This window comes from Sturnira hondurensis, unplaced genomic scaffold (assembly GCF_014824575.4).
Source record: "Sturnira hondurensis isolate 20B ecotype Veracruz unplaced genomic scaffold, ASM1482457v3 Scaffold0004474, whole genome shotgun sequence".
Taxonomy (NCBI): domain Eukaryota; kingdom Metazoa; phylum Chordata; class Mammalia; order Chiroptera; family Phyllostomidae; genus Sturnira; species Sturnira hondurensis.
Genome location: NW_028077105.1, coordinates 1878691 through 1890957, shown reverse-complemented (window position 1 = coordinate 1890957; position 12267 = coordinate 1878691). Strand labels below are relative to the sequence as shown.

The 12267-nt window shown below is 40.6% G+C and overlaps 1 protein-coding gene across 8 annotated transcripts in view; it reads right to left on the bottom strand.

Annotated features, from left to right (window-relative positions):
- The window catches only part of NHSL1 (NHS like 1), a 219757-nt gene that overhangs the window by 60742 nt on the left and 146748 nt on the right, over nucleotides 1-12267 (bottom strand). For 2 of the 8 annotated variants that reach the window (XM_037045652.1, XM_037045655.1), the window contains exon 1: nucleotides 614-1215. The exons of the other annotated variants lie outside the window; for them this stretch is intronic. In XM_037045652.1, the coding sequence (XP_036901547.1) occupies nucleotides 614-671 (58 nt within the window). In that variant the 5' untranslated portion in view covers nucleotides 672-1215. Of the gene's footprint in view, nucleotides 1-613; nucleotides 1216-12267 lie in introns of those variants that run through there. 8 annotated transcript variants of the gene reach the window in all.

Genomic DNA, 12267 nt, shown 5'->3' with positions numbered 1-12267 from the left:
TAAATTAACACTAGCAAAACAATAACTATGTAAAAGTAAACCACATATTTGTAAAACATTATACTTTTCCAGGGAATGAAGAAACACCTAGATAAAAGAAATTTAAACCAATGGTAAGTACACAATGAAGCCACCACCACAAAAGCTGTGTACTTTACAATGACGGATCAGTCCAGACAGACTATGTCCTCCAGCCCTAAAATACAAAACAGAGAGTGCCAGGGCGGTTTAGAGGATCATCTCCATCGAAAATATGTGACACAGTGCACAGAGGTCCCCCCCACAGTAAGCCAAAGAATCAAAACACCATACATCAGGGTGGACGTAAAGTAAATACAAGGTTCTCCCTCCCGTTTCTTCAAAGGGCTTCTTCTGAGAAGCACAAAAGGAGTAAATTCACCTGAAATCTGAACCGTAAATAAACAAGACATGCTGAGATCACATAATTCTGCCCTAAAGTTACAAAAGTCGGAGGTATCTGAACAACCTGGTGGGGAATGGAGTTTCACTGGTGTTAATCATGCTGTTTCACACTCTCATTCTGCCACTCAAAAGGATGAACCAGCACACACACACACACACACACACAGTGGGGAGAAAAGAAACTACTTACTTTTCTTCTTAAAAAGTTTAATTAAAGACTTGAGCTTTGCATTAATGAAGACCACCATTTCCAGGATGCCTACACAGCGCTTAGAAATCTAAATCACATTCAAAGCTCAGTCCAGCAGGCAGGTGGCAAGCCGCATCCTTCTGCTCCAGATTCTAACTTCTTGCTCTGTTCTCCAATCATTAGACATCTGCCCAGGCTGATGTAACTTGGAGGTTGAGCTTATTGTCAGGCAGTTACAAACCATTAACAGTCCTTGAACCTGAAAATCTCCCAATGAAACCTAATCTTTAAGGCCCAGAGCCGCCGGTGACAACGTGTGCAGAAAGAGAAAGCCAACCGCCGTTCTTATTTGCATGATAGCCACCTCAGTCTTTCTGCCTCGGGGCTCATTTGTTCAGTTTTCTCTCCAACAGATCAGAAGTGTTTCTGCTCTGCAGTCCACAGACTAGTACAGGTTCCCTCTATGGAGGTCAAGATGAAGCAAATGTGCTCCCCATTTTCAGTAGGTCACGATGAATGTCCAGATCTTTTTACTGGAGCCGACAAGACTTAGAGCAAGTCTGTGTTGATTCTTTGACTCTCCAGTTAATTCAGGCATTGGAACTGATTTAGGGGGAAAAAGAGCCCAACTTTTGTTTCCCTGACCACGCCCCCAGGCTCTGCCTCCCGCACCAACAGAGCATTTACAAGCAGTAAAACTTTACAATAGAATCTCCACAGAGCTGTAAGTGATGACTCGGTTGCATTTTCCTGCAAATTAGTACACCCAGTCTTCTCACCCAGAATCAGCATTGTAACTGTTCCAAAGTTTGATCTTATTTGCACCTAGCCGTTACAACTCTCCCCCAAGCAAAACTCCAACTTACCCACTCCAAAGGAGAAATTAGATAAAGCATCCTAATCATTTAAATTGGTATTTTAAATTTAATTATCATCTAAGCACCTGGCTAAATAAATTACACACACTCTCTCTCTCTCCCCCCAATGAGGATGAAGAGGAGTAATTTCAAACATTATTTGGGTTCCTCTTTAATGTGAGTATGCTGGTTCTTTTGTCCATTAGTAATTACCCTCAGAGAACTGAGGGGACACAAACAGAGAGAGAATTGGAAACGGGGTATAAGCAGGCACTAGAAAAATATATCCATGGGTAAAGGAACAGGAACAAAAAGGAAAAAGAATACAGATCAGGAAATGTTATAAAAACAAAGGAAAATAATACTCCTCACTTCTCCCCCCAATTCCACTTTATGGCAAAACAGTCACTGAAGCACGTTAGACAACCTCTTATTTCATAGCTTTGGGCCAGACTTACAACTGAATGGAAAAATGTAATAATCCACTAACTCAAAACATTTCGTTTATAACAAAAGCTCTTAGTCAAAGAATAAAATTTATATAAGGGGCTCCCTCTAGGGAAAGTTTTGGAATGATTCCTCCTCTCCCCTTAATCTTAAATTTTGAATAACAAAAGCAAAGCAAACAACCCCCCCCACATATTATCATATTACCATACATATTATTACAGATTTCCAATTTGTATTCTTTCATCCTATACATAGCTTTACTTATAAGTAATCAGATGGTCAGATGGCAAATAAGAAACTGAGACTACAAGTTAAATTAGTGAGCAAAGTTCCCCTTAGGAAAACAAATTTATAAGCAACAGTGACCTCACTCTGCTTCAAGAGCTGCCTCCAACCCTCACCACGCTAGAGGCAGGCGGTAGTGTGTTCTGGACAGAAGCACTCCTACTCACATCCACAAGCTTCATGTCACCCACCAGGCATACTTGCAACTGAAAACGGCATGTAGCTTGTTTTTTTTATTATATACTTTTCCATTACCATTTAGTCCCCTTATACCCTCTTCCCTTCCAGCAATCACCACACTGTTGTCCATGTCCATGAGTCCTTTTTCCTTTTTGCTCACTCCCTGTACCCCCATAACTGCCCTCCCCACACTTAGCAAGTAGCGCTTCACGTGTACAACAATGGCATCTGAACACTGATTCAGTCATGAAAAAGGTAAATGTTGAGCATATACTAATTGCCACTCATCCGGGACACATCAGAGAGGCCCTGCCCTCAGGGAGCTTACATTATTTGACCAAAAACTACAATTACATGGTACTCCGGTAAGTGCAATGGACAAATGAAAAAGTTGAACAGGATGAAAGAACTTCTGGGGACGAGCAGGTGGCCAGGCTGCGGTGTTAAACAGGCGTTAGGGTAGACCTCCCTGAGAAGGTGAGGTTTGGGTAAAAGGTTTAAGGAAGCGATGGAAACAGAACACAAATCTGTTCACTGGGTAGTGAGGCTTTCCCTGTCCACCAGGACTAGTGGGAGAAGCGGTCTCAGAAGACGAACAGCAGTCAGAGTGCATGGAGCACTCTTCCTTCCCACTTCACATGAAGCTTGGCATCCAAGGGCCACGGTTCTGTAAAGATAACACCGCTACGTGGTTAAACACTGGGCAGCAGTGAGCCTAGGGGTCACCAGCAGGCTTCCGTCCGAGCATCCCAGGCTCTCCGTCCTCCGGGCATTATTCCAGCTTCCTTGGTCCAGATCTTCAGGCAACAACCAAATCCATTAGGATTTTGGTTGTGTTACATACTATGCCATGTTTTCAAAGAGCTTATTAATCATAAAAATTTCCCCAATCATTTTATCATCTCTTCCTGTCTTGCATATAAGCATGAGAACAGGGAAGTGCTTTTATCTTATAATTTGCATTGCCTTGATGTCCTGGTTTAGTGAAGAGTCACATTTTTATGAAAATGTCTAGTAATTTTTAATTGCTCAATTTATACTTTTGGCAGAAAACATTTACATCCACGGGGCTTCCTATTCCAATGCTACCCTTGGAACAGCAGGCACAGTTAAGCAAAAGTTCTAATGTCACACACGTGGAAACACAACAGCTCAGCACAGGAGTGCATGGCCGGCCCCGGAGCCACCCGCCCAGCGTGCCCTCTCCGTTCCTTGGCTTTCTCATCTGCAAAATGGAGGCAAATAACAGTGTTTACACTAGAAGGTTATTAGGAAAACAAAGTTATTATTGCTAAAGTCAACAGAACTGCACCTGATATGTGGTAGGCACATGTAAGTATTTATGAGATGAATAAAGTCTTAAGAGACTTTATTCATTTTTCACGCTTAAGAGACAGCTAAGCAGCCCTCAGCTTCATAAAGGGTCAGCTGTGCTTTACCAGACAGAAGGCCACCAAACAGACCTCAGCTGTCCTTCGACTTGTCTCCCGGTCACACTGCCAGCTCTACCAAGGGCAGCTCCAAACCTGCCACTTCGACGTTCATGCTCATGGTACCTTTTTTCAACAGCCTAAAATTCTATCTCCAATTCTTACCAAAAAACAAAAAAAAACTCAGTAGTCACCAGTAAACTAACTAGTACATGTGGTCTCTTCTCCTCTCCTCCTCTTCTGTTTTTTCAACCACACACTATAGACAACCCAGGGCTCGGGCTCTTCCTTCTCTGCCCCTGCAGCACATGCCAGCGGCCCCGGAATGACGTGGTTTAAGCCCCACAGGACTGCGTATTTACGCAGGTTTTTTACGGTAAGTACTGTAAATGTATTTTCTCTTCCCTTTCGTTTTCTTACTAGTGTTTTCTTTTCTCTAGCTTACTTTGTTGGAAGAATACAGCATATACTACATAAAACATAAAATATGTGTTTATCGACTGTTTGTGTTACTGGTAAGGCTCCTGGTCAACAGGCTCTTGGTAGGTAGTTAACTTTTGAGGGAATCAAAAGTGGATTTTTGACTGCCCAGGGCTCAGCACCCCTACGCCCAGGTCAACTGTAGTTCCTTTCCTACATTTGATTGCTCCTTCTCTGGATTCTGACAAACTCTTAACAACTTAAAAGAGTTGGTCCTTAAAAACTGTCCTATGCTATTTACTTACTATGACTTTGTGGCTGTAAGTCAGGAGTCTGCAAATCACAGGCCCTGGGCCCAACCTAGCTGGTCTATCCGGAAATGCTGGGGTAACAAATTAAAGGAGAACATTTCATGACTCGAATGCTGTGTGAAATCCAGGCTTCAGTGTCCAACAGTGCAGTTGTAATGCAGGGCTGTGCACCCGCTTGTTTGTCTAATGTCTAGGGCAGCTCTCAGACGGAATGCAACGGAGAGCTGAGATGGTCTGGCCTTTAAAGCGAGAAACAGTGACTATCTGGACAAGTGATTTTTCTACCAGTGTGCCACAAGAATTTTTAAAACATGCAATACCTGACTATTTAGTCAAGGCAGTGACCTCTTTTCCCTGAGACTATCAATTGAAAAATGACAACAGCTAACACAGCAATAGCCGCCTGGTATGAATGAATCGAAATTATACCTATTTTTTGTCAGAGAGGCAAACGCTATATTTTTGGTGTGCTGCAACATTTTAGCAATTAGTGCATGTGTGCCATGAGATAAACGAGGCTGAAAATTGCTGAAGGGGCCTTTATATAAAGACTGCTGCTCCGTGGATGACGCTTCTGCCTTTCAACTCCCATGCTCAACCTTCACCTCCACCTACTGCCTTTCATTTGTTCTGTTGCTCAGTTCCATATTGCCAGCCTCTACTCATATTCACATTATCTCAGACTGGATGTCTAGTTTAAACCCATCTGCCTCCCCCTCAAACCCTACCTGCTTATCAAGAATGTTCTCATTTCTATTAAGGGTGAATGTCAACTTCTCAGTGACCCAGACAGGTAAATTTACTCCTCCAGTTCAGAACTAGAAAACTGGGATCTCCAACTGAGATGAGAACTGGGCGTGTCCTGTTCTCCCTTTCATGAGCGCTGAGTTTTGAAAAGATATCTTTTGTTAGCACATTCAAGGTAGTCTATCTTACACAAAAGTCCTTTTAAAACACACAGGTACCATAATAAAAATATTTAAAGTAAATCATATTACTCCAAATATTACAAAGAAAAATACACTCTGGTCCAGGACTTTGAAATTCTATTACCACTACTACTGTATAAATATTGGCATCTTTATCCATAAAGTTCCAACATTCTGACTTAATCTTTCCCTAAATCTTACTTCTAACCAAATTCTAATTTTTTTCTTCTAGGAATCAGCTGGTTATTTCTACAAGTTATCTGATAACTTGCCAGGAGTAAGTATATAATACACCAAGAAAGAGGCATGGGAATATTTTGCAAAGTAATACATATTTAAAAAAGTTGGACTGAACTATGCATTTATGTCCAGCCATTCAGCAATTTTACACTGAGCACTTATTAGCTGGGTCGTGTGACGCATCTGGGTTAAAAGTAAATCCAACCCGATCTCTGACCCTGGGAAGGTTCCACAGTCCAGTGGGGATGGCACACCCCAACGGACAAATGCAATAAAGTAATGAACAAGCATAGGGAGAGAGATAAGACCAGGCTCTGAAAGGGGAGGATGACAAAGGGCACACACCTCATTTAGAAAGCAAACAGCTGTTAGAGAGCGGAAGAGAAGAGGGGCTCAGGTACAGCCCAGCTGCAGGACACACAGAAGTGGAAGCCTGCAGACGCTCCTGTGGAAGCTTACAGGAGGTGGTGTGGGGAAGGGGTGGCGCGGGAGGTAGAGAGAGAAGCTGGGGCCAGACCCTGGAGGCCCTGCTTGATGAGGGGCGGATTTTAGTTGGTAGGCTAGGGAGTCACCGAAGGAGGTTAAAAAGGAACGCTGTCTTTAAAAGTGTAGTATTTAAAGACAAAAACCAAAAAACAGTGTTGCGAGCTATGCCTGTGCATTTGAATGGCTTGACTGGGGCCAGGGAGAGAAACCAGGGAATGGGCCCAGCAATTCACACTACCAGTGAGGAATTCAAATCCAGTTCTCATTTAGGGTTATTGTTTTCAACTCCTTTGGTCTTATCAGCCTGCATTTAACAGTCTGCAGTTCAGGAGCCATTATATATTCAAGGTATAACAGTCTAAAGAGTAAAACCGCACCAACTTATAAATGACTGTTACCATTCAGGGTTCATCTATTGTACAAACTTAAAATATATTCACTGTTGTTACCATTAGAAACAAAAGATTAATGTTTAGACCTAAAACCTTTGTAAGAGCAGAGCTGGCTAGGGCTCCCAGGACTCTTGGATCAGGGTTCCATCCCTCTGGAATCCTCCCCACTATCCTGGCCTTCCTAGGTGCATTACATGCAGCTAGGGTATTAAAAATCTTTATTTTGAGTCCCCAAATCTTCACAAACTCTGCTAAACAGTGTTTGCTAAAAAGGAACATTTTCAAATACTGTACACAGAGGTATAGGCAGAAAGAAAGCATATAATATATATAGACATTTGACCTACACAAAATCAAACCCTTGCTCAATTGAAAATGGAATATATAATCAATAAAGGTGACTGTGGTCTTCTAAGTTGGAAGAGGAGGAGAGGAAAATAACAATCAGACATAATGGAGCTCTTTTCTGGTCCCTATGATAATTTTAAGCACTTTTCAAAGGACTTTTACGTTCAAAAATAGAAAATTTCTCAGTTCAACCTTATCTATCTATAAATAGTATTTAACATCTGAAATAGAAGGCTGTATGTCACTTAATTTAGGCATACTCATTATTTTTATGCATGGTTAAAATACTTGAAATACAATTTTTAACTCCACAATTACCCACTGTTTCTTGTGCTTTTCAGGCTCATTGGGGCTTTGGGAAACATCATAGCACAAAGTATCCGATACAAGCCTCTGGCCTTATGAAACACATGCACTTAGTAGAAAGCAGAAATGTCTAAAAATTAACTAAGAATGTAATCTACTTAATAAAAACTTGTAATAATGCTTCAGTAATAGATAAACATAGATAATTTAGGTTTATCCTGTTTATTAAGAAACAAAGTCTTCCTATAACTAACTTTCAGAGGGAAAGTTTATGTTTCATGTTTTTTTAAACATTTTCACATTGAGAGCAATGATATATAGTCTATAATATCTACCAAAATAACAACGATTATTGAGGCTACAAAGCAAATCAACAATACAAGCAGATGAATTAATATAATCCATAAATGTGTAAATAAGAGAGTAAATTTTAAAAACAGGGATGCCAGATAAAATACAGGATGCCTAGATGAAACTGAACTTCAGATAGAATTTCATGATTAAGAAATTTTTAAAAAATTTACAGTCACCTGGCTGGTGTGGCTCAGTGGTTGAGGGCTGGCCTGCGAATCAAAGGGTTACCCGGTGGATTCCTGATCTAGTTGCATGTCTGGGTTGCAGACCAGGTCCCCAGTAGGGGGCATGTGGGCAGGAACCACACATTGATGTTTCCCTCCCTTCCCACCTCCAGAAACAAATAAATAAAATCTTTTTAAAATTTTCTTTTAAAAAAAGTCTACAGTAAAATTCATTTGTTATTACAATTATAATTAACAGTACTAAAAAACAGCTTTAACAATTTGATACAACATATGAAAAAATATACTTCATATTATTCAAGACAAATGGAATTGACTATAGCTTATTGCTGTTTGGCATTTCATTGATTAGAAACAAACCAACAGATGAGGTGGTCACTTGTGACTGAAGATTCAATCTCATTTTTCACATCAGGCATTTTTCTAGCACATTACTACAATTCATCTCTCAGCTAAGATCCTAAGCATTTAAAAGTGCACGTCTTTGATGTACTTCCCAGTTAGCTGGAAAGGAATGAATATAAAAGGAATGAACATTACAGGGATAGCGAGGTGGAAGGACCAGCCTGCCCTCTCCCTAACCCAACAGACAAAACCGGGACAATCGGTATAACGAGCCCAATATGATGGAATACCAAGTATAAACACCACCTACGGTAAATTCAAGTTAAACGTTCAAGTTAAATTTCACTTTTAAAATTGTCTAATTTACAGGGAACTCAAGAGGTAGAGGGGAAAAACCAAGACACAACCAGTCAAACTAAAAGTGAAACATTTTGCTGGTCTGTCCTCTGCAATAAGTCTAATAATGATGATGATAATAGAAATGAGCCAAATTAAAAGAGATTTACAGACGCACGACTGTGGATAGGATCCTAGTTGTGAATAAACCAGGTATAAAGAAAAGCCTTTTTTAGACAAGTGGGGAAATGTGAATGCATAGGTGTCACCTTACTCTTTTTACAACTGCATCATGAAGTTTAAAATCACACACACGGGGTTTTAATGAATGAAAACATGTCTGTCAACACATGCTCAAGAAGAATTACTTGCACTGTCCCACGAATCATGTTATTTCACAAAAGTTCATTGAAAATCACCAATATTTCTAGAAGTTCATCGGTATAATGATCTTTCTTTTGCTTCTGAATTAATATTTAATGATGAATCATATGGCATATTGAAAACAAGTGATACGGAAATCGCTCTCTTCAACATCCAGTGGGGAGATGGGGGTAGAAAGGGAAGCCTTAAGAGATGATCACGCGCATCAGTTCTTCAGAAGAAACTCGATCTGACACCCACTCTGCCAGTTAATTCTGATGCTAGGAAACACCCGTAACTCTGCATGTGTTGATGTTAAAGGCTTCTGGCTGTGGATCCTAGTTAATAATTTAATCGAAAACCATCGCTACCATCTGCTCTGGTCAATTTCAAAACGTCTGCTATCACTATAGTGGGTCAAGTCACAATATTCGTGTGATGCATGTTGGACAAATGAAAGGTGAGGCAGACAGAAAACGGACTGTGAAAAAGAGAAACCCCAACCAAAAGTGCAAACACAATGGAGGCCTGCTGACACAGCGTTCCACCCTGCCTCCAGGTTTGGAGGGATGCACTGTTCCAAATGCAGGGACAGCCCAGAGACTCTCCGGAGATAATGGACACAAGGTGGGCCAGACAGGGGAGAGCTCTGTGAAAATGCGCCCTGAGGTTGGACATAATGGTGAGTAGGGATATAGTAAAGACAAGTTGGAAAGCGGAGATTTCATAGGTGTCTAAAAGTTAGAGCTGAAAGAGTAGTGAGGAATGCCAAATCCACTCCTTTTATTCTACAAAATAAAGTGACTTGCAAATAGATCACAGAGTTCCCCATCATCTGAGCTAATTTATCCTGTGCTGAAGTTTTTAATACACAATGCTACCTCTGCCTTCACTGGGCAAGGGTTGCTGGGGTAAGGGTTCCAACTGCCCACACTCATTCCTGCCTCCAGGCCTTTGCACTTGATCCCTGACAGCCACTCGGCATGCCTCTGCTCATTCTTCAAGTGGTAAGTCCAATGTTAAACTTCCTCTAGCAGCATTCCTTGACAGAGCTGCAGTAACTCTTTTTTTTCCTTCCCGAAAGTACATGTCATTTTTACTGCAAGGACAACCTCCTCAAAAGTGAACTATATCTGCTTTGCAGAAAGAGAGTGAATTTCATTAACTGTGAGCCTCTTACACTTGAACTTGTTACTCTTCATAGTATGCTGTAGAGTCCTACTCCATCTACCTAAGCAGCACTGATTCATCTACTCCATTCCACTTAGCCTTTATTAGGTATATAAAAGTTCATTTCAGGAGGGAAATAATGTATATGAGTAGAGCTACATATCAATTAGTTCAATTGCAAAGTTAACCCACTTTATCTTTCCCAATTCAATTGGTATTCAAAACACATTTTCTGAATGCATGTTAAGAATCTAGCACATCATGCAGAAGAGAATAACGTCCAATCACTTGAAAAATATATTTCCTGTGCCATTTAAATTTAACATAATCATATCCTTTTACAATAAAAATAATTTAAAGGGAAATGAAACTTAAAATTTGAAAAGAAAAAAAATTAATGCAACCTGTCTTCTAAAATCTTCAGGGAAGAGGAAAAAAAAATCTCACTGTAGAATGAAAAGCCAAAGTATAATGTGAGGATCTTAGAAATCTAATTTAAGAGTCTTGTGATTAGCTAAAGTGCCTTATACTCTGGGCTCTCTTGTACTTTTTAAATTGGACAATATTAAAAACCTACTTGATTGATTGTGTTACAAAACCTACATGGAATCCATACTTGAGGAGAATTTTTTACTTAGGGAAAAAAAAAAAGGAGAGCAAAGGATACTTCCTAATCTAGATGACCAGGGGAAAACTGAGAAAATAAAGTAGAAGGGCGCCACCTACAGGAAGCTGCAGCTGGACGCTCAAAGAAACACTGGCTTGGGAGAACGATTCCTGCTGAGGTCTCCAGACAGCAGGGCTTGGAAGAAAGGGCGCTGGTTTAACACACTGCCATTCATGGTCTTGCCTCAAAAGAACGTCCTCATCTTGTTCCACCAAAGAAAGGCTCTGTAACCTCTGTGCCCCCTTTGAGCCACAATTTACATAAAGTTGATCTCATACCTTCAGAAAAATGTATAAATATTCATAAACTACCTAGTATCTGCAACCAAGCTCAGATTAAGGAAGCACCCTCTATATTACAAAAAAATATTTTTGAACCAATAAGAGGGCAGCTACATGTATCTGAATACGCTAAAAAAAAAATTAAAAAAGAGGTTCCCACCAACTCACAATCAAAAGGCAAAATCTTTCAACAAAGGAATCCAAAGGAAAGTGTTTTTCATTTGGACAGAAGATGATTCTGAAACTACTCTGTCCATAAACATGAAAAATACTTTAAGTGACAGAAGGGAAATCAGATGTATTATCACTTAAGTTCTCTCCAAATAATGATCCATGAGTATAAGGATTTGGAGAAAAGGATCATTTGAGCTCATTATTTTGTAAGCTACAGAACAAGCTCATGAACTGTTTAGCTGCTTCTTTTCTCTCTTTCCTGTGATGTCTTATATTGTTTCACATATGGCTAACACGAATGCTAGTTAATAAGCTGGTGTGAGCCCTTGCTTTTGTTAAGAGGCCAGCTGGTTCTCATGCAAAATGATAATGAGAGAAATGAAGACAGACTGCTTTGGTTTGCTGATGCACTGACAGCAACACTCATAGTTAAATGTCTCCAACTGTATTTGGTTTTCTAGGAATGATAAAGGTTGATGCAGGCAAGGATCATATTTATCTGATTAGTGCTGGGTTTTTTTTAATTGCACATTGCCTTAAATGGCTGGATAAACAGCAGCCACGTTCTTCAAGCAGAGAAACCGACCTCCTCATCAGGAGGAGTGCTGCGCAGGCTTTGTCATCCTGCTGGAGGGCCTGGGAAGGTCAGCCTGGCCCAAAACGATGTTCAGAATTAGTCCAGAGAGGACGAAGCTTCCTTTAAAGTCAGACCATTGGAGACCCCAGAAATTAATAAAAACCTTCCTGTAAACTCAGTCTCTCATATTCTTTCACTGATTTTTCTTTTTCAATTCAGAAAGATAAGGGGATTTTGAATCCGTAAACAAGTAATGAGAACAAGCAACAAAAACAAAAACATCGATTACTGTATAGAGACATACTGTGCACTATCGCTCAATCCCAGAAACCCAGTATTTCCAGAGCAAGGATTTTCACAGTGTGCATTTCTGAACTGACAAGGCGGAAGTGCGACCAGGCTTCGTGGCACTTCCTGGGACTAGAGGGCAACACAACCGGGGCACAGCTGGCAGGGAAGGGAGGCATGGTAATTGCAGAGTGCACATAATTCGGCTCACAGAATCTGAGAAAAATCAAACGGTAATCAAAACAACAACGCCAACCCTCGGTAATGGCTGGCCACTGAG